At 39.6% G+C, this 23044-nt stretch overlaps 1 protein-coding gene across 5 annotated transcripts in view; it reads left to right on the forward strand.

The window, feature by feature from the left end:
- The window catches only part of EXD3 (exonuclease 3'-5' domain containing 3), a 411990-nt gene that overhangs the window by 154436 nt on the left and 234510 nt on the right, over positions 1 to 23044 (forward strand). For 4 of the 5 annotated variants that reach the window (XM_027849186.1, XM_027849170.1, XM_027849203.1 and 1 more), the window contains 3 exons: positions 4670 to 4734; positions 12882 to 13049; positions 13855 to 14022. In XM_027849186.1, the coding sequence (XP_027704987.1) occupies positions 4670 to 4734; positions 12882 to 13049; positions 13855 to 14022 (401 nt within the window). The remainder of the gene's footprint in view (positions 1 to 4669; positions 4735 to 12881; positions 13050 to 13854; positions 14023 to 23044) is intronic. The other variant, XM_027849195.1, reaches the window with a different exon arrangement.

Consider the following 23044-nt stretch of genomic DNA (forward strand, 5'->3'; position numbering starts at 1 on the left):
ACAAAATGAGATATATTGTTTTGGACATGATCAGTGTGGGAATTTTTTTGTTTGCCTATGCATGTTCATCATTGTTTGGTTTTGCCTTTCTATGTTTCTCTTCACACCTGTTTTAACTGCAGAGTTTCTACACAACTCTGGTCTTTTCATCAGGTATGCTTGGAAGTCCTCCATTTTGTCAAAGATCCAGTTTTCCCCTTGGAGCATTATACTCAGTTTGCTGAGTAAGTAATTCTTGGCTGTAAGCCCATATCCTTTGCTTTCTGAAATATGATCTTCCCAACTCTCTTTACCTTTGTAGTGGTGGCTGCTAAATTATATGTGATCCTGACAGAGGTTCCCTGGTACTTGAATTCTTTCTCTCTAGTTGCTTGTAATATTTTTTCTTTGACTTGGAAGATCCAGATTTTGCTTATAATATTACTGAGAGTTTTCATTTGGGAGTTTCTCTCAGGAGGTGGCCAGTAGATTCTATTTCCAGTTTTCTCTTTGGTTCTAAGAGATCTGGGCAATTTTCTCTTAAGATTTCTTGAAATATGATGCCTATACTCTTTTTTTTTGGTCTTAATTTTCAGGTAGTTCATTGATTCCTAAATTTTTTTTCTCCTCAATATGTTTTCCAGGTCAGTTATTTTTGCTAGAAGATGTCTTTCATTTTCTTCTTTCTTAATATTTCTTGTTGTCTCATGGAGTCATTAGCTTCTATTTAGTTCATTCTAATGTTCAAGGAGTTTTTTGTCAGGCGAGGTTTTGTACCTCTTGTGTTAAGCAGTTAGTTACCTTTCCAATTCTTACTTCTGTAGCTCTCATATCTTTTCCAATTAGTTGCTCCAATACTCTTATTTCATTTATCAAAAACATTTTGAACTCTTTTTAAATGTTGTACTTCAGCTCTTTCTGGGATTCTAGTTTACTTTATTCTCAAGCTTTGTTTTCTCTCAGGCATGGATTGTAGATATTTTGGAGTCATTCTCTTCTCTTGGATTTGTGTTTTGAACATACCTGTCACCATAATAGTTTTTTATGGTTGGCTTCTGTTTTTGTTTGGTCATTTTTCCATTTGACTTTCTGAGTTCGAACTTGCTGTTAAGGTCAGACTTAAGTGTTAAGACCATAACAGTTCTGAATGGGAAGGTCAGGTCTGGTCCTGCTGCTGCTTTTTAGGATGTTGAGTATTGTGTTATTCCATTTTCTTAGGGACAGCTCACACTATGGATCTGGAAGTCATCAATGCTCCCAAAGTGGTCTGATCCAGGGCAAAGTCTGAGCTCTGTAAGTTCCTGACCTGGACTTGGGTCTGAGCAACAGCTGGTTCAGAGTCATAGAACTGAAAAATTCTGCTTGATTTGTGATTCCTGCCCTGGTTATTCATTTGAAGGCTGTAGACTGGGTTAGAATATGGAACTGAGACCTTGCTTTGTTTCTGGTGTCTGAGCACAAGGCTTCAATTTGTTTCTGAACTTACTCCTCTCTGGTACACAATTAAGGACCTGTAACTATTCCTTGGGGGCAGCTAGGTGGTGCAGTGTATACAGTGATTGGCCTGGAGTCAGGAAGATTCATCTTCCTGAGTTCAAACCTGCCCTCAGACACTTACTAGCTGTGTGACACTTATCCCTGTTTGCCTTAATTTATTCATCTATAAGATGAGCTGGAGAAGGAAATAGCAAACCACTCTGGTATCTTTGTCAAGAAAACCCAAAGTGGGGTCATGAAAAGTCAGACATGACTAAAACAATTGAACAAAAATGAATTATTCCTTACCCAAGAACTCTGCTTCTGGGTAACAGTGGAAAAATAAAATACCAAATACATAATTTAAAAAAAGATATCATCCTATATCTCTCCTTTTCTTAACCAAACTCCTCAAAAAAAAAAAAAAAAAAGCCGTTTACACCCTCTGCCTCTGTGTCTCTCATTTGTACCTCAGTCTAGCTTCCAGCTTCATCATTCAACAGAAAATGCTATCTCCAAAGGTACATTGATCTCTTAATTGCTAAAATGTGATGGTCTTTTCTGAATCCTTATCCTTCCCAGTCTGTCTACTCCATTTGACACTATATACCACCTTTCCTCATGGATTCTCTCTCCTTCACAAATTTTGTGACACTACTTTTTCCATCTGAAATTTTCTTCTCAGTCTCTTTTGCTGTCTCATCATTCATATGATGCCCTTTAAACTGTGGGTGTTCCTTAGGTTCTGTCCTAGGCCTCCTACTCCTCCAAGTAGTCTCATTAGCTCCCATGGGTTACCTACCATCTCCACTGAGATGACTTAAAGATTATTATATTTAGCCCCATTCTCTCCCCAGAGCTTCTGTCCTGACATTTCAAACTCAATGTCCTGAAGCCATCCCAAATTCAACTTTTCCAAAACCAAAATCATTATCTTTTCCCACAATCCCTCTTTTCTTCTAACTTCTCTAAGTTTATAAAAGGTACTACCTTCCTTCCAATCTCCCATGTTTAAAACATCAGCTTTATCTTTGACTCCTCACTGTCCTTCACCCCACATATCCAGACTATGAGTCCAGAATTCTTTCCACTACCATGCAATACCATAATTATTTCTTTTGTGCCTACCACCAGGTTTGGTACTGTGTAGGATACAAAACAAGTACATAATATGATCCCTGTTTTAGAGGAACTTCTGTTATTGTGGATGAAATATTAAGCATTGATATCTCAAAGTATTCATATTATTAAGTCACAATATAAACATATTTATTGCTTAATATTTATATAGTGTTTTAAGTTTTACAAAGCAATTTCCTCATATGGAGTATTATTATCCTTATTTTACAAATGAGGAAATTGAGACACAGAGAAATTAAGTAACTTGCACAATACCACAGTTACACACATGTATTAATCAAGTAACCAAGCACCATAATCATAATAGCTGACATTAACATAGTGGTTTAAGTTTTGCAAAGCACTTTACATATATTATTTCATTTTAGTCATATACACCAACTTAATGAGTTAGGATTGGCACAGTGGATAGAGTATTGGATCTGAAGTCATAAAGTCCATATCCAGCTTCAGACATTTTCTAGCTATGTGACCCTGGGCAAATCATTTCACTTCTGCCTTCCTCAGTTTCCTTATCCATAAAATGGAGATAATGATAGCATCTATATCCCAGAATTGTTATGAAGATAAAATTAGATATTTATAAAGTGTTTTGTAAACCTTTAAGTGCTATAAAAATCTTATTATTGTTGTTGTAGTTGTTGGATGTTACAGGTATTATTATTCTGATTTTACAAATGAGGAAAATGAGAATTGAGTTAAATGACTTGCCTATGGTCAGATGTCAGTACGTGTTAGAAGTGGGATTTAAATCCAGGTTTTCTTGGTATTGAATCCGTTGCTCTCTTGCTTCTTCTCAAAGCATATTGGCTCATGTTTATAAATAAAAAGTATTTTAGGTTCATAACTTATTTCCCTTCATCCTTACAAGAACTAACTCTATTAAGTAGGTAGAACAGTTATTATTATTTGAGAAAACTCATGAATGAACAACTTATACAAAAAAAATAAAGCTAATGAACATTAAATTATTTACTTCTCTCCAGATTCTATTCCAATCTTTGTAAATGTGTTCACACATTTTTGCTTGGTTGTAATTTGTTGTTCAATCGTTTTCCAGTCGAGTCTGACTCTTTGTGACCCAATTTGGGGTTTTCTTAGCAGAGATACTGGAATGGTTTGCCATTTTCTTCTCCAGCTCATTTTACAGATGAAGAAACTGAGGCAAACAGTTAAGTCACCTGCCCAAGGTCACACAGCTAGTAAATGTCTGAGGCCAGATTTGAACTCAGGAAGATGAGTCTTTTGACTCCAGGCTCAGCACTTTATCCACTGTACCACCTAATTGTCCCTAACTGTAATTACTGCACATATTTTCTGTTCAGCCTTTTTCATTTAACATTTTGCAGGCATCTTTCCATATATTGACACAGTCCAAAACTTGGAAATTTTCATAGCTATGTGTTATACCATCAGGTTGAAATGTCAGAATAAGCCAATAAGCCGAATCCTTATTATGAACATGTATCATTGAGTGTGTACTCTTTGTCCATGACTTAAACCTAGTCCTCATTTGCCCTCCTGGAATTCTGGGGCATGGGCTGATTTCCATGACTTTGTATATGAATGTCTCTCTTGCTTAGAAATGATAAAAAAAAAAAAAGGTCAAAAGCTTAGCTTTAGTTTAGGTGGTTATGCTGTAGTTAATAACGGAGGTCCATTAAGTTTTGAATCTCAAAAGTTCTAGAGCTTGGTTGAAAGGGGAGACACACATCAGACCACTGATTTGTAGTGATAAAAATACTTTGGTTGTAAATATACCATTGAGAGTTTTTTGTCTGAAGAAATAAATATGAATCTTCCCTCTTGCCCTTGTTAAAGCATTGCAGGAGTGATGTCTGTTGTTCGATTGTTTGGGTTCCAGAGGGAGGTTTTTGACGCTGTAATCCTGACTGACAGTTAGGAGGTTAATGGTTTCCAAAAGAGTGGCCTGGAATGCCCCATTTTTCTCCACTAGAACAATGCTCCAGTGTGTCTAGGCTGCCTGTACAGAAGCAATAAATCTGTTTTGTTTTGTTTTGTTTTTTTCTCTCCCTCAATCCCCCTTCTTTCTTCTCCCATCCCCTGTCCCTAGGCCAGGACCCACTCCTGTTACTGAAAACCCTTCAAACTCTGTGGACAAAGAGAGAGCTGCAGAAGGTAAGTCCCTTTCTTGGAGCCTGCCCCCTGCACAATGGAGCTCCTCGCTGTATGCAGAGCATGTCCGGCCCAGTGCAGGGCTGTCAGGGCTGTGATTGTGTTTGGTTACATTACGCAGGGGGAAAGCCCTGCCGATTGGCAGGCTGGGGGAGGAGGCAGGTCTGTCTGCTTCTCAGCAGACCTAGGGCACAAAGGAGAGAATTCCTCAACACTACGGCAAAGGGCCTGGAAGCCTAAAATTTCAGCTCTTTTTTTTTTCCTCAGCACAAAACCAGAGTGAACCAATTTGGGATCCATGAAGCATGTTGTAATTCTTTGTCCTTAAATAGCACCTTTGGTAGAGGTCAAAGTACTTTACTCTCATTAACCTTCACAACACTCTAGTGCAGTAGCTCAGGAACAAGGATGATTATCTTAATTTTCTTTAGAAACAGAGAAGTAACAGATGGATAGTGTCCATCTTCCCAAAGCTGGGACCACTATTTCTCTTAGTCCAGTCTCTGTTTAGCTCTGTCTTGTAAATCAGTTTTGAAAAATAGACAAGCTACAATTAGTTTTTTTCGGCATGCTAGTTCCATGGCAGAAAGTGTTCCTTTTCTTGGGATGATGCCTGCTTTTGGAGATTGTAGGCCTCAGGTTCTTTTAAAGCAACAACCCAGCCTTTCATGTTTGTAGTTTAGTGGCCTATATCAGGCCTATAAAATAATAATATTAATAATAATAACCAGTATTTGTGGTTTGCAAAGCCCTTCACCTATCCTGGGTTTTGGAAGGGAAAAGGCATATATAGATGCATACATTTCCCTCCTCTCTATAACCTCTTCACCATCAAACTGGAACAAAAGGACCAGGAACTACCCTCAAAACCCATGTGATTTAAGCTCCCAACTAAATGCAGTTAACTCCATAATCAATGCCTCCAGCTGCTATCCATCTCCCTCTACCTTTGTGGCTATTACTGTAGCCCTTCTCCTCCTACTGACCACGTGAGTATGTGTGTATGGTTCTGTATTTTTCACACAGCATACCAGGACTTCAGATATTATCAACTGTGCCCCTGAATATAGTGATCATTAGTCTAGAATGGTGATCGTTTCTGATACAGCTGTCAAAGCTGGCTCAGCCTGAGATACCACTTAGAACTTCTGCCATTTTCACCTGGAGCTCTTAGGAGTCTTGAGTGCATCCTCAACACTTATCCAGATAATTTAAGAAAAATTTAAAACGTCATCTCAACAAGTACAAAACAATACAACTTAAGTACCAACATGCTGAGATGGTTAGGAGGTAAAGTTAATCATAAAAAGTTTCCTGGAGTAGTTGAGATGTGAGATCGTTTTTGAAGGTAGTTTTGGGACCTCAGATTTGCAGAGGTTTGGGAGCAGTGGGTTGTTGAAAGTTTTCAGGAAAGTTGAGGAGGCTGTGTATTTAATTTTATATTTACTCTGACAGGAAATTAACTTCAAAATGCAAGCCTTGAAAAGCCAATGCCATGAAGCTCCTTGATAACCATTGCTTGAAGGTCTCTGTGCCTCCCTCCCTGGCCCACTGGCGTGCTGGTCTTTGTTAGATTTAGTGGTTTAGGAAGTGCTGATCAGGAGCTCTGTTTCTGTGCTCACAAGTAACTAAAAACCATCATCTGGAGACTTAAGGAGCATAGGGCAAACCCAAAGTCACATGCTCTTTATTTTTTCACAATTTTGGAAGTATAATTGATTCACTATTATCTTTCCTTTCCTCCAGATAATAATATATTTAAAACCAAGAGAAGGTGAGGAAATGGGAGGAATGGAACAGTAATCAAGAGACTTTGAGGAAAATAATGGAAAACATCCTTGTAAGAGTTCAACACTCTAGAGAGACATAAATCACCTATAAAGAAAATCTTGAGTTGCAGATTCTGTAAGCATTTGCAACCTAGTCAAAATGCCATTACTTAGAAATGAAAGGAAGCAGCCCTGTGGTGGAAAGAGAGCTGGCCTGCAAAGTCTGAGAGACCCAGTTCAGAGTCCTGTGGCTGTGTCATTGACTCCAGGCAACCTTCTAAGACTGCAAGTTGCTGAGCTCGAGCTGATCTTCATCGGTAAAGGAAATTTCCTTATCTGAAATTCCCTGAGCCAGGAGTCTCTAAATTAGAGTTATGAAGTGACTAGAAATGATAGACCCCACTGGCTGCAGTACATCCTCCTCAAGATAGCCGTTCATGAGGCTCATCTCCAACACAACTGTAGGTGCCTGTATTCCCTGATATTCTATTTTGCACCTTCCTTCATCGATGCAAGCTCCAGCTTCCCCCCTTCTGAGACAGGAGTAGGCCTCTCAGACATGCAAGCAGGAGCTGTCTAAGTTTTTGGGGAAAATTCCTTCCTCTCCCCACTCCACACCCATTCTTTGCCTCCCAGATAATTCCTGGCTCTGGCATGCTTCCTCCTCAAAAGATGACTAGGGAGTAGGAGGCCTCTTCCCCCTTTTCATTTGAGGTGGGACAGAGTGAATTGCACAGTATGAGCAGGCATGGATGAGATGTTATGAGACAAAGAGAGAAGTGCATTTATTAAGTATTGAATTCTTATTGAGTATCAGGCACTGTATTAAGTGCCAGGAATACAAATACAAGCAAGTAACCCAGTTACTGTCCTCAAGGAACCTATATTCTAATGGGGGAAAGTAACATCAGAAATTGGAGTACGTGGACATTGAGATGGCCAGGAAATGGTTTGTAGGCTTGGTTACCAGCAAGATAAGATAAAAGCTCACCTGTCAGAGTGAGGAGAATGGAGTTTAGGGTTGGGGAGCCAGGTGAAGAAGGGGAGGGAAGTTTGAGTTAGAATTAGAAGGAGATATTGGAGACAAGGATGCTGGCTATAACATGGGCAGCATAGCAAGGAAAGTCAAAACACCTCCAAAGCAAATTCAATGGTTTCTGACAAACCTACCTTCTTCTGTACTTCTCTATTACTTTTGAGGGCCCCAAACCCTTCTAGTCACTCGGGTGGGCCATGTCTGTGTCATCTTTTGCTCTGCATTCTCCCTTACTCTATATATCCATTCATTTGACCAATTTTGTTTTTCTCCTCCACAATATCTCTTGTATCAGTCCCTACCCTTTCCAGAGCCTTACCACCTCTCTCTTGAATCATTGCCATAGCTTTTTAATTGGTTTCCCTGCCTCAAGTCTGTCTCCTCTCCACTCCATCCTTTTTATAGCTGCTAGAGTGATTTCCCTAAAGCTAAAGTCCAACTATGTCATTATCCTATGTGATAAATTTTAGTGGCTCCCAATCAACCCTAATATCAAATATTACTTCATCTTTATCTCATCCATTTTAACATTCTGTTTTTGTATAAGTTGTATAATATAACAATTATGTACATATATTATAATGTTAGTTATTTTCATATTAGTGCAATAATATATGTATAATTTATGAATAAGTAAATATAGGCATTGAAGCTTTATATCCAGATTTTTTTTCTGCAGTGCCCAGTCAAAAACCTTTGGAGACTGTTGTCCTATGCCAATGACATCCTGGAATCTCAGGTCCTAGTCCCATGTCCCCCACCCCCTTAAAAAATAAAAGAAATAGATGGATTTGTAACTTGTGCTAAATTGTGTAGAAATATAGCTCCTAATGAGAATGGACAAAAAAAGTCCTTAGAGGGAGTGACTAAAGAGTTGCTGTAATATTTTATGCACTGACATTAATTCAGGTATAAATTGATACTAAGCACATTTATTTAATGTTCAGTGTTAAGCTTTTGATACAACTTTAAAAAAAGAAAAAAAGAAATATCATTCCTGAACCTGGAAGCTTGAGACAACATTTTTTCCTAGTAAAATATATAGCAGGTTTCCTGATTTTAAGGTCTTCTCTTCATAAAGGTCCTTGTCCTTTAGTCACTATGTTCATCTAGTTTGTGTGGCATGATGTCTGGATGCAAATCTTAATAATGATTAAGAACACAAGAAAAAGATTCTCAGGGCTTAGTCCAGTATAATGACATGGTTGGATTGGGGGAAGGTTTATCAATATGAAAAAGAGGCAGAAGGAGTCCTTTATCTTATTTTAGCTGCCCATCTCTGCACCCATAGTCCTTTGTTCCTCTGGCTTTGAAGAAAGGCCAACCTCAGCTCCAAGGAATGAGAAATAGAGTATAAGATATCAAAGAACCTCCCCTCCCCCATAGGACTAATGTCTGGTCCCTCTAAGTAGCATAAAAAAGTATGTGTAATCATACTGTAGATTTTAATCTAGATGAAGGAGTAAACTGAGAGATATCTTAAAAACTAATAAATTTAAAATGTCTATAGGAATTTATATAAGAAAAAGGGAAATAATGTATATGTAAAAGGTGTGACTAGTGACTCATATTTTAAAATATACTAAAATTTATACATCCAAATGACTTTGTTGTTTCATTTAAACAAAGATTGACTAGGTTTCTGCTGTGTATCCAGTGTGGGGTGCTGAGTGATACAAAAATGAAATAAGATACAAACTCTGCTCTCAAGGGCTGTATAATTTGGTAGGAAAAATAAGTGCAAAAATGGCATGATGAAATGTAGAAAAAATTATTTGACTTTCTTTGTAAACCCAGCACTTAGCACAATGTGTGGCACATAGTAGGCTTGTAATAAATGTTAGTTGACTGTGACTGCCATGGGAGTAATGCTGCAAGGGCACAGAGGAGTGAGCATGATGGTAGTTATCTGGGAAGGTTGTACTTACTCAAGTGATACTGATGTGTCTGGTAAAGCTTGGTACATACATAATGGGCATTTTCTAAATATTTGTTGAATAAATGAGTCAATCAAATCATTTTTGGAATTGCTTTCAAAGCCAATTTGCAAACCACCCACTAAAATGTCTTATAACTATGTAGTTGCAGCTCGTTTTGAGTTACAGTTAATACCCAGTTTGATTACTTATATTTTCATCAGATTTGGCTCAGAATGACTTACAACTATTTCTAGAAATCAGATATGCTTGTAAAATATGAAGATTTATAACCTCAGAGTATATTCAAAAGAATATGCTGTAGGTAACCATTTTATGACACTCACATTGTCACAATTAGTACATTACACACTCTCTCTAGTTCCTCTCCCTGATATACCCTTGCCCCAGGAATACTGGAGACGAATGTTTGGAATACTGTCAGCTTTAATCTATGTCCGTCCAAGGGGACCACGCCCATAGCTTTAAGACTCTGTGATCTCCTTAATGTGGCTGTTAAATACCAGACATATCGCTTTATAGGTACACTTTAAACAAAATCTTATCCAGTACCATATAGAAACATCTTCCTTACTTTCCATACTGGATTTCTTGGAGAATTGAAAAGGATGATTCAGACCTATTGAGGTAGTAGTAGAGCCTCTTGGTTGTAGGAGCACTGGGTCTGAGGAAAGATGGTTTACTTCTCACTCAGTCATGCCGTGACAGTAGGAAAGTGATTTTCTTTGTAAGTTAGGACAATAATAAGCAAAAAATAAGCAAAAAACCCAAAACAAACAAAAAAACCCAAAATGATTCCGTGATTGTATAATAGAGGGTTAGAGCAATTAGATGATTCTGAGGAAGACCTTAGCCTTGGGCTAGATCTCCAGATCACTCTCTGAGCGCTATTATTTTGTGTGGAGCTAGAGGCTTTCTGATGGAAAGGGAATGGGAGGCCCCAGGGAAGAGCCAAAACTTAAAAGGATCTTTCTGACTAATTGACTCAGTTTCTGGAGCTTGGGCTTATTACTTGAATGCACATGACTTCAAGGTCTCTGCAGAATATTTCTCTCTTTTACTGTAGAGCTTTCATCTAAAGACAGTGAATATTGGAAACATATTGTGTTAAAACCCATATCGCAGGATGCTGCTGGAGATTTGTGAATTAGAAGTCCTAGGCAATCCCTCTAGAGATTTCTGTGATTAGAGAGAGACTCTTAGAGGAAAAACATTATCGACATATGAACTGATAGATTACTGTCTATCTACCATTACTCATTGCTGCCTCCAGCCATGCTTCTTTTCCTTCTCAGACTCAGTCACAGAGCTGTCCTTGCAGGTAGCACGAGCTAGTGTGTTGAAGAAATACATTTTTTCAAAAGCAGAAAATGAGAATATAGCTCACCAGATCCATAATTTTTAAAGCATTAAGCAGCTGCTCCCAGAGGAGATGAGGACAAAAATAGGGGATTTTAGTAAAATTTCAGTGCCTTTCCAGCATGGTTCCCCTTTCATTGTTCAGAAGCTAAAATGTTCCTATAGAATCCCATGGCATTGGCCTTTGAAATCTGGATCACTTTGGAGAAATCAGGGCGTATGCTGGTCCTAAGGAGCTTTGGAAAATGTCACATAACTTCCTGTATCTTCCTCTGGGTCAGGGAAGGTATATGTGCTAAGCACAGGAAGTTATGACTTGTTTCAGTCGTGTCCAGCTTTTTGTGACCTCATTTGGGGTTTTCTTGGCAAAGATACTGGAGTGGTTTGCCATTTCCTTCTCCAGCTTATTCTATAGATGAGGAACTGAGGCAGATATAGTGAAGTGACTTGCCCAGGGTGACATAGCTAGTAAGTGTCTGAGGCCAGATTTGAGCTCAGGGAGATAAGTCTTCCTGACTCCAGGCCCTGCATTCTATCCACTGTACCCTCTAGCTACAAAATATGACAGACAGCTCCTTACACATTCTCTTCTTTCTTGGTGGTAAAATGTGTATGGAGTTCAGGGTGTGGCAGTGGGGAAATGACTGAATTTTAGTACAGGTCCAGTGGTTAAAAAGAAGGAGCCCTGGGGCTCCTGAATCATTTTACTTTGGTATAGAAATTACTGAGCTAGAAAGGATCCTATCTGCTGAGGAAAAAAAAAAAAGCCCTCTTACCTTGGATATTAGTAAAACTTTAAATGGTTGAAAATAGTAATAGAGCTGGTATATTGTCATTTTTCTAAATAGAAGCATCAATTTGCAGACCTGTTAGAAAGGATACAGAAAATAATTGCCCATGCTTTAAACAGTCATTTTCCCTTTTCTTCCATTTTGTTCTTGGTTAACTTAAAATGGTGTTTTACCCTTGGGAATTTGACAAACAGTAAATTAAGAACACTGGTTAAAGGCAGAAAAGAAGCATCTTCTGGAGTTTATAATTGAACTAGAAGAAAGGTAGTGGCTACTGGTAGGGACTTCTCTCATCCTTTCATCATACTTCCCCCAATCCATTCACCAGGAGATGAGGGGCATGGCGTGGGTATTAAAGAATGCCATGCCAGCTCTTCTAAACTCCTTGGAAACACCCACTAATGTAAACATTTTAAAATAATTGCCATGGGGTCACATATATTAGATAGAGAGAACCTGCCATATAAATGTTCTGGTCTTCTCCCTGTGCTTTAAATCCCAACTCTTAAAAGTTTTAAATATGAAGTTTTCCTTCTTTCACAGCTTAACAGTGTTTTCTCTTATTCTGATGTTGTTATTGTTGTTTTTAAATCCCTTATCTTGTTAATGATTTGAAGTGGAAAAATGTGAAAAAATCACATTGTTGCTTGATGTAGCAGAAGTCATTTCTTGCATCTTTCATTTTGATGAAAGAGAAGTTGGTTTTAAAAGATGTTGTTTTTAAGTTCAGCTTTGCTGTGCTCTTTGTGTTGCTCTTCTAATTTGTTTTCTGCCCCCCTTCCCCAATTTCGGCTCCTAGGTGTTATGTTGATTATTTTTGGCAGCAGCAATTATGTGATAAGTCTGGGTCTAGGGAGACTTAAAGAGAAAGTGAGCTTTATTTATGTTCCTTGCTCAGCACAGGTATGTTGCGGCTGCAGATAAAGCAGCTTGTAAACCTGTCTGCTTTCATCATCACCACCTTCTAGATAAAAAGCAAGCCCCTTTGTCTGCCCTGCAGAACAACCTTTCTGTCTTTATGGGATAATTAGTGTGGACAATTGCTGTTTTCCTTGTTGGGCTTGGGGTGCAGTGGACCAGAAAGGAATCTTTAGTGGTATGAAAAGTCAGTGGGGGTGAGGATGGTGGCTGAATAGCAACAGTTACCTCTCTGAATAGATTAAATTAAAAAAAAAAAAAGCCTTTGTGTTGAGAGTGGGGGAGGGGAGCTGCAAGAACCCTTTGAATGCCTGACAATGTGGTTTTTGTGTCTTTGCAGCTCCGGGAAGTAGCCAGGCAAGGATTCGCTACCCTGGAAGACCCATTCTCAGGCCTTCTAGACATGCTGGAGAGTTATAAAGGCTGGAAGGGGAAAGGACACTCATTGGAATATTACATCACCAACGAATTAGCTCGCTGGCTGAAGGAGCACCCTAGGGATCCACAGGTTAGGGCCAAGAAGCCCAGACTGGAGATAAAGATGTTCCTCTTTTCTGAACCCGTATCTTTCCTGGGTCCCACAACCCTCTTTTGTATCTGTATGGCTTCTTGTAATGGTTATGATCCTGTAAACTGTTAGCTCTCCCTCATTGACTCTAAGGAGACTGCTCAGTGCTCTCAGTTTGAATCTAGTGATTGGTTCCTCTGTGATCTGGAGAAACTAAGGTAGCCTTGACCTGAGACACCTTCAGGATGTATATTATCAAGCCTCTGGTTATGGAACCCATTGCCATCTCTGTCCATATTTTGTTCTCCTGAATTATGAAGTTCTGTGCTCGTGTTTGTCTTTCAGTATTTTTGGCTTCTGAGCGCTCTGACACTCACTATGTGATTTCGGACAAATTCCTCACCTCTCTGGGCCTCATTTATCCATCAATAAAACCTCAGGTTTGGATTAAATGGTCTCAGAGGGCCTCTCCAGTTCCTAAAATTTTGTGATCCAGTGTCCTGGAAACTGAGCCCCTGTCTGCCATGCTTTGTGTTGGGTCCCTCTAGGGGGACTGTCTGGTGGAAGTGGTGACAGTCGCAGCACTCTAGTGAGGCCCATGGACCTCTTCTCAGAATATTATCTTTAAATGCATAAAATAAAGTATATAGGATTACAAAGGAAACCAATTACATTGAAATACACTTATCAAAATGTATTTTTTAAAGTTCCCACCCCCAGGTTAAGGGCTCTTGGACTAGTGGTAGGCTTTCATAAGCATAGTACATGCTATTAAGTTGAAATTATATATATCTGATTTCCCTAGTCTGGCTTGAAGCTGAAGAAGTTGCAGGCTCGAGCATTTGGGGTTCTTAGTGAGAGCCAGAGTAATCTCCTTGAGCCCCTGATCAGCATTTATCAGCTGCAGAAAGCTGACCGGAACACTTTGCTCGGAAATGTCAATCATCTTTACCATAAGGGAAAGTACAAAGAAGTGAGTATGACTTTTTAATGTGGTTTTCAGATCCAGAACTGTGGCTCTGAATGAAATAAATCCATCTAACTTCTTGTCCCCCAGGGATAAATCCTGTTTCCTAATGGCAGTAACATACTGTAGCCGCAGCATAGTTACTACTTCCTTTGCCTCCAAGTCTGTATCTTTTCATTAGAGAAGGAAAGAAGTCATTATAAGAGAATGAGAAATGAAAGTGAATTCCCTTTCCAATTGGAACTAAATCTTTTTTCCAGTTACAAGAGAGTTTAGAAAGTTAACCACAGGAAAAGTTGACCTGCTGTGCTCTGATCTGATTGATGGTCTTGGGAATCTCACCAACATAAAATAATAATAATAACTGACACTTACACATAGTGTTTTAAAAGTTGCAGAGTACATTACACAGACTCATTTGATCCTCACAATAACTAGGTGATATAGGTACTACTGTTATTATTGTCCCCATTTTACAGACAAAAAAACTGAGGCTCAGAGAGCTAAAATGACAGCTGATAAGTGTCAGATGTGAGATTCAAACCCATGTTTTTCTGACTCCAAATCCAACACCATATCACCTATGGCATGTTAAGGTTTCAGATCTTTTTGGAAGAGAAAAAGAAATCTTATTAAACATTCAATAATTCTTATTTTTAAAGGGACTCTGTCTGTTACATTTTTTAGTTCTGATATTCCTGATAGAACTTCATTTAAATTTTTCTGAACATAAAGTTAATAATGAATCCTTTAACCTCACTCAAAGTAGAGAGGTGACCCTGGATTCTAGAGGGCTGTGCCAATGGGGCACAGGCTTTGGAAGATCCTGCCACTCTGGAAAGGCTTCCAGTACAGCCCTGGTAATGGACTCTGTCAACCATGAATCAGTCTATCTAAGCTTGGGGAGTCTCATCACTAAAGAGTTTAACCTCCACATGATAAGTATTTTTAGCCACAACAACTCATGAAACCATCTGCTAAGATATCAGTCAATATTTACCTTCATTAGTGGATAGGGACAAGGCTGAAATTAAGTTTTTGGTTCATTATGCCAGGTCGACAATGATCCTTTCCAGCCACTGGGCGCTATGGGTCCCTTCGGCTGTCTTCTGTGTACTCTGGATATCTTCCTTTATTTTAATTTTCCACTTTGAAAAAAAAAAACCAAAACAAAAAATCAAAACCCCACCACCAGTCTCCACAGAGTCCTACACAAATGAAATCATAGATCTTCAACATCTTCATAGCTCCATAGACCCAGAATTGGTGGAGTGACCGTTGGGGCACTATCTAGCACAGTACAGATACCTTTGGGGCCACTATGCTGTAAGGATGGAGGTAAGCCAAGACTGTCTTGGCTCTGGCTCGTCCCTGTGCAGGTGGTCCTGGGCAGTTAGAGCACTCTTTAGAAGTTTCTGCTGTTCCAAGAAGAACTATCAAGGGCTGGAGAAATCAGAGCTTCTTACTTTAACAGCAGCTCTGAGTGGGCCCCTCAACTTTCCCTATCGCTTAGATCTGTTCATGAGGTGTGATGGTGGAAGCCACTGAAGCTTCTCTAAGGTACAGGGTATAAGATGGCTGAAAGGGGGTTATTGATGGCCAGTTTTTTCTCATTGGAGCAGTTGCTGTGCCTGTGAACTATTCATGGGTACACATTGTTCAATCGCTTATGTGTTATAGCATCTACAGGGCTTACTGTGGATCGTTGGGCTGGAACTGAGACTGTTTCTGTGATTTTATTGGTAGAGAGAATTCCTTGACAATGAGGAAACCCCCTCTATCAATACAGGTCTATTGCACATTCCTTACATCTGGTTGTCCAGAGCAGCGAAAGCTCAAGTGACTTTCTAGAGTCACAGAGCACGTGTGCGTAGGAGATGGGACTGGAGGCCAGACGTCTCTGGCTCCAAAGCTGGAGCCACACTGCTTCAAATTCCTCTGTCACAGTTGCCTTTCTGGGGATCATTACTATGCTAAAAAAATCTCTTACATATGGACACTCACTCCTGGGTTGGAGGAAGCATGTTCTCATAGAGAGAATAGTAGGTTTAGGATTCTAGTCCCAATTCTGCCACTTAAAACTACCTGAAGGGGGCAGCTAGCTGGCGCAGTGGATAGAGCACCGGGCCTGGAGTCAGGAGGACCTGAGTTCAAATCCGGCCTCAGACCAAACACTTGACACTTACTAGCTGTGTGACCCTGGGCAAGTCGCTTAACCCCCAGTTGCCTTGCAAAAAAAACAAAAACAAAAACAAGCTACCTGAGCCCTAGTTTCTTCTTCTCTAATAAAATGAGGATAAAAATACATACATCACCTACTTCACCTGGGGGTCAAATGAGATAATTTATGTGAAAGCACTTTATATAATGTAAAATATATGCATGGGACAATATGCCATATAAAATCATAAAATTTCACAGTGAGATGGAAACTTTTAGGCCATCTCTTCCTCCCTAATACAACAATCTGCAGTACAGAATTCGTGGTGGAGTCATTCAGTTTGTTCACGAATATTGCCAATGACAGGGGATTCACTATCTCACCACGCTGCCTGTGCCATTGTTAGACAGCTCCAATTGCTGGATTGCTTTCTTCTATAGAGGCAAAAATCTCCCTTCCTGTAAATTATTTCCATTGATCCTAGTTTTGTTCTCCAGAGCAGCACAGACTAAGTCTTTCATGTGATGACCCTTGAGGTGTATGACTTATAACTCTTATGTTCTCCCTAAGTTTTTTCTGCTCTATACTTAACATCCCTAACTTCCTTACTTGATCTTCTCGTCATAATTTCAGGGCCCCACACCATCTAGGTCACCCTCCTTTGATGTGCTTAGGTTTGTTAATGTCCAATTTAAAATGTGGTCACCAGAACTAAACACAGTTTTCCAAATGTATTCTGATCAGAGCAGAGTGGTGTTAATCTTTTTATGTATGTGTACTGCTTCTCCAACCAGACGGCAGACTCCTTGAAAACCAGGGTAGTATCTGTACCTCTGGGTAGCCCCAGCACTCTTCAAGGTTCTTCACATACTAGGTAAATGTTTGAGGAAAATGATGGTTATGTCAGAAATCCTCATGGGAGAGAAAATAACTCAAATGTTGTCAAGAAATACTCCTGTCAGATCTTCCAACAGCATTAAACTTCACTTATTATTTTAATGAGCACAGAATCAGAAAGTATCCTGTAATTTCCACATAAGTTCCTTCTTAAATTGGTAAACTTAGAATTTTTTTCAAAGTTTGAGAAGCCCATTGATAGTTTTTAACTCTCTCCAGTGTTTTTTGTGACTTTGCTATTACCAGTTTTCCACTCATCTGCAAAAAGAGGGAGTGTTTCATGGTTCTTATTTATCACTTAATTCTGGTTTTTATTTCTGTAACTGTTGCCTCCTTTTAGGGCTAGGGTGACATAAAAACCAAGAGGAATTTGTGTCTTCTGTATCCCTCCAAGATCCTTTTTTCTTCACTTGTAGATTTAAAAGACAGCACAGTCTGAAAAAAGATATCTAGCATTCAAATAAAAATTCGAAGCCAACCCTCTTTTGCCCTGCAACTCAGCTTGCTCACTGCAGCATTTTGCTGTTCTGTGTGCCTTCCTTTTAAATTATTTAAAGATGTGCCAGCTCTGAAGACAGTTAATACAGATTTGGCTAAAGCTTGTGACAGAGTTGAGTAGCAATAACTGTTCCCAGGGACGAGGAAAGGAGCTCCTGTCTGAGCCCCATGTTCCCAGCCACTTGATGGCACAGTTGCTCCACAGGAGGTGAGCTGAAGCTGCATTTTTCTGACTATAAATAAGGATGATGCTTAAAGATAGAGGCAGAAACTTAACACGAGCTATTTAGGGTGTTTAGCAGTATCCCACTGGTTAGTTACCCCATTCTCAGACCCCTTAAACTCTTGGGAGAGGCAGGAATCGTGCCTGTCTTACTGGTCTCTTAGATGGAGCTTCGTACAGTGTCTGTGCTGACATGCTCGATTCTTAAGAGAAGTGAGCCATGCAGAAATCTAAAGGGTTTACTTTGATGCCTTTACAAATGTAGCCCTGAATTGTATGTTTTCGTCCTTCAATGAATGAAGTTCTCCAAAGGTGACTTGTATTTTAATTTAAATATGACTGTCAGAGTTACTATCTTGAACTCCACTATCATCCTCAGACTAGGTCTGGACCAAGTGTACACCACGTGTTTTGCAGGACTTGAAGCCGGTGATGGCATTGTAGCCTTTCAGAAACCTTTTCTTGAGCTCTCTGTTTCAGCATTGGTGAATGGCTTTATGGAAACCAAGATGGCTGCTGGTCTTTTCTGAACAATGATGGAATTCAGCAGACTAGCGGCTAATATAGTACGATGCTATTCTCTGAAGAGACTCTGAATAGGCCAGGCTGTGCTTTAGAAGAATGAAGGGTAGGCAGAAGGCAAGCTAGTGTTTCATGGTCATCTTATGTTACACTTCAGCCTTTCAAAGAGTGTCTGGGGCTGGTTGAATGAACCTCTCTTGCACTCCAAATGCAGGAATCTAAAGACAAAGGGGACTCTTGTCCCTTACAGGCCCCTTTTTCGAATAAAAGCCATTGTCACATGAACAGGGGCAGCCTGGCAGGCTGTGCATGCTTCAGTGCCCCATGATATCGCTAAGTCTCAGCAGAAATCACATTCAGGACCCTGTCAGCTTTGATTAGCAGGGTCTCATGACTTAATGTGCTGCGATATTTCATGTCTAAGGGTGGCGGCTGTCTTTCTGTGGGATGAATACCCTCTTTTGTCCACTGAGTTATTTTATTTACATTTTTTAAACAGCTTATCAAGGTAAAAAGATAGCTTTGCTTTAAAAAAAAATCAAATTCTTTTGCTTCAGGACCAAGTAGTAAATGCTTCTAAGGTCAGATACAGTGAAACTTGTTTTCATAATCAGCATCAAAGTTCTGGTCTTGTTTAACAGCTTTATATTCAATTCAGAACAGGTGGCAGTGGACTGCATTTAGGAAAGAAACAATAAATAATCTTTTTAGCCTGTCACAACCAGAAATATTCCTGACCTAGAAAAAGCCCTTAGGTTTCTCTCCACAACATGCACTATTTTCTTTCTTTATCTGCATCACTTCAATTTTATGTAAAAGCAAAGTGCCTGAATGGGAAACTGTGGGACAGTTACTTTTGTATGTCAGATGTTCACATCTGGGTGAAGATCTGGGTGGTTTCCCATTTTTGGAGACAGTCACTTCTACAGCCTTTTGATTGGAAGGTTGGCTTTGTGTTGGTATTCACATGGTAATTATGGCTCATGATAATAAAAATCATACTTTAGAGTTGAATTATTCTTACAAGTTCTTTGTAGAAACCGATAAAGAAGCCACCTAAGAACCGTACACTGATTGCCTAAAATTTGAAATACAGAAAATGATTGTTTTTTTCCATCACTTTTCATGAGTCTATTTCATTGGTTCATAATTAGGAAGAGTAATTTTCCACTTTCATGTTCTGCTGCTCTCTATTGGCTGCCTAAGCTACTCTTCCCATCCTTATGTCCACTCTTGCCCCTGGTGAGGTAGCAGACAGCATTTTGTCTCCAGCCCCTGTACTCATAAGATGAAGACACCTGTGTGCGCATAGACCAGACTCTTTACCAGCATTAACGTGTGATTATCGCACACTTATGTGTGATGATGAACTTATAAGACCTGTAGACAGCATGGTGCCAACATTTTTAGTTCATCAATTATTCAATGTGTGCCAAATCTAGAGCTAGGTACTGAGGATGATAAAGGAAAAGCCAGTGCTTCATGATGTGAAGGAGCTCATTGTCAGCTTGAAAACACACACACACACACACACACACGCACAGCTAGAAAGCATTATCAAATGGTAAAGGGCGTACTAGAGAGAAATTTTTGAAACAGTGGAAATGATCAATGTGTGGGGTAAAATTAATCAGGAAAGGTTTCATAGAGGAGATGAATTTTCAGGTATATCTTAAAGGAAATGATGGGCATATATTGGCAGACAGAAGGTTCTCTTTTTTTTTATTTTTTTTTTATTTTTTAGGCAATTGGGGTTAAGTGACTTGCCCAGGGTCACACAGCTAGTAAGTGTCAAGTGTTTGGTCTGAGGCTGGATTTGAACTCAGGTCCTCCTGACTTCAGGGCCAGTGCTCTATCCACTGTGCCACCTAGCTGCCCCCAGAAAGTTCTCTTAAACATTAGGTGACCTCTGTCCCACTACAATCTTCTGGGAAGGGGTGGCGGGTTTCTTCAGTCAGACAATGTCTCCAAAGCAAACTGGATAAATTCTCATTATACAGGGCCACTAAGCAATGTTTGCAAAGACTCGGGCCCTTGCTGCTGCCTTCACTCTCTGAAAAAAGTACAAATGCTGCAGAATACATTCCCCCCCAAGGGCCAGGCTCAGGCCCTGTTGCTTTATTGGTGGGTCCCAAGATGGGAGCCAGAGCAAACCCTTTTTCTGTTCTGTTTCCATGGTCTTTGAGGCTGCAGGATTTTCCTGTTGCCTCCAGTATCTAGTCCACTGTGTGCAAGGGCTGCTTTGTGAAAGTGTCTGCCTCCCAGCTCTCCTGCTGACCAATTAAGATTAGATAAGGATAATGCAGTAAGATGCTCCCCTCTGAAAAGATGATTTGTCCAAGTACCAGACAGGAGCTAATAACCAGCTTGTTATTCTCATTTCCTTACACTCCAGTAGCAAGACAGGTTGTCATTTGGACAAGACTGGTTTGTCATTTGGTTTGTCATTGGGACCAAGATTGGACCAAGACTGACCCTGCTACTGGTTCTCTTGCTGTTGAGCCACCTTTGCCTCAGAGTCAAGTCTGCCTGTTGATTTAAAACAAGGCCACCTGCTTCTGAAGACTTTCCATGAGCAGACTCCTTGCTACAGTTGTTTTCCATCTCTCGATGCTGAGGTTGCATCCAACTGTTGGTAAATTCTTTTTAAAAAAAAATATATTTTATTGATGCCTTTTGTCTGTATGTTATACTCATTTCCCGCCACAATCCCCTATTCCCCATTGAACCCTCCCATTTGACCAAGAAAAACAACTAAATAAAAGCATCCAATATAGAGATGGTGTGTGACAATGTGCATCCTATTCTGTATGAGTAGTTCCTTAGTGCTCTGCCACCAGGGAGGAGATCTATTTCATTATCTCTCATCTGAGACCTTGATTGACTTTTCCATTATTCAAAGTTCAGCTTCCTTTCATTTATGTTATTGTAGTCATTTTATATAATCTTCTTTTGGTTCTGCTTATTTCTGTCTTTATCAGTTCATAAATATCTTTCCATGTTTCTCTGAATTCTTCATATTTTTATCACTTCTTATTGCTCTGTGATATTTCTTTGCATTTATTGGCTATAAGTTGTTGGGTTTTTTTCCAGCCATTCATCAGCTGATGGGTACCCACTTTGTTTCCAATTCTTTGCTACCACAGGGTGCTACTATGAATATTTTGGTATATTTTAGGCCTTGTTTTTTATTTCCTTAGGATATATGCCAGGGGGTAGGATTATAAGGTCCAAAGGCATGGACAATCATGATTTTTTGAGAGTAATTCTAAGTTGAAATTCAGAATGGTTCAGCTGCTTCATAGCTCCATCATCAGTGCACCAGAGTGCTTATCATCCTATGGCCTCTTCAGCATTAACTGTTCCATCTTTTATTATCTTTGCCATTTTGCATGATATAAGGTGAAAGAAACCCCAGTTGTTTTAATTTGCATTTCTCTCTCTGCTAGTGATTTGGAACATGTCTTCATGTCATCTGTTAGTAAATTCTTGCAGCACCAAGTCTGCCTTTTCTTTGTGTTCCTGCCTGTTTCGGCTTCCATCACTCTCGTGTCCTGATGTTCTTGGTGCTTTTCTCAGTCACGTAGGTCAAGGAAGCTGCCCAACAGTCTGATGTGATTGTCGCTGAATTGATTAAACTCTGAAACATCGCTGCTGGCCACTTGGACAATGACAATACATATTACATAGAGCAGTGGGTGCATGTTATAGATGATATTTTTCCTAGTGTTGGTTCCGATACCAGCTGGGTTCAGGCTCCTGCCTGCAGTTTGACCTGAATCCTTCCCACTGCTCTCTCATCTCTCAAAAATTCTGGGCCTGGTCTTCTGTAGTGACTGAGCTTCCACACTGGCTTCTTGTGCTTTCTGCATCACCTTTAAACTACTGCATTTATTAGACCACAGGGAACAATCTTTTTTTCTGGGAAAAGCTGGCCTAAAATTTTGTCTTATACTCCAGTTCTTTACTCAAGCTGTTTTTCTTTCTCTTTCTTTCTCTCTCTTTTTCTCTTTCCCTTCCTTCCTTCCTATATAAGATACATCATAAGTCTGAATTGAATTTTCCTTCGGTGTTTCATTTCAAAACACATCTTATGAAATTCAGAAAATTTTGCAGTCTTGAAACTATGTTGCTATGCTGCAAAATCGGGTATTTTTATCCTTTCCCTTAGCTTGTGTTGTACTGTGACACCATACTGGACACTAGGGCTTGAATGGGTCTAGGCTTGGCACAGTCCCAAAGAATTTACAGTGTAATAGGGAGCTGAGACAAACAGATGTAACAATCATCTCTGGATTATTTCTTTATGAATTACTAGCCTTGTGATTTTTCAGGAATAAGCATTTATCTCAAACAGACTTTCACAGGCCACTTGGAACATTCCTTGACCAACTCCCCCTCTGTTAGTTGATGTATATTCAGGAAGGCAAAATAGTGGTATTTTAATGAAAACAGGCTATTAATAAAATCATTCATTCCTAAAACTAGTACTATTTTCATAATCTTTTAGATTGCTACTTTCAATCCTCTTTATAACTCCTTCAAGCAGAGCCAACTGTATAAATAAATAGATTAAGCAACACATTATCAATTATGTTTCTACTAAAGTATAATTGTCCTGAGGGCATTATTGTAATTGTCACAGGAGTTGGGCCATTGCCTAGCTGCATGTCTCTTTCCTGCTCCCAGCCCAGCCGTAAATAACCTGGCAAATCAGCTGTCTGTCT

The sequence above is a fragment of the Vombatus ursinus genome, unplaced genomic scaffold (assembly GCF_900497805.2).
Source record: "Vombatus ursinus unplaced genomic scaffold, bare-nosed wombat genome assembly UNPS02000580.1, whole genome shotgun sequence".
Classification (NCBI taxonomy): Eukaryota; Metazoa; Chordata; class Mammalia; order Diprotodontia; family Vombatidae; genus Vombatus; species Vombatus ursinus.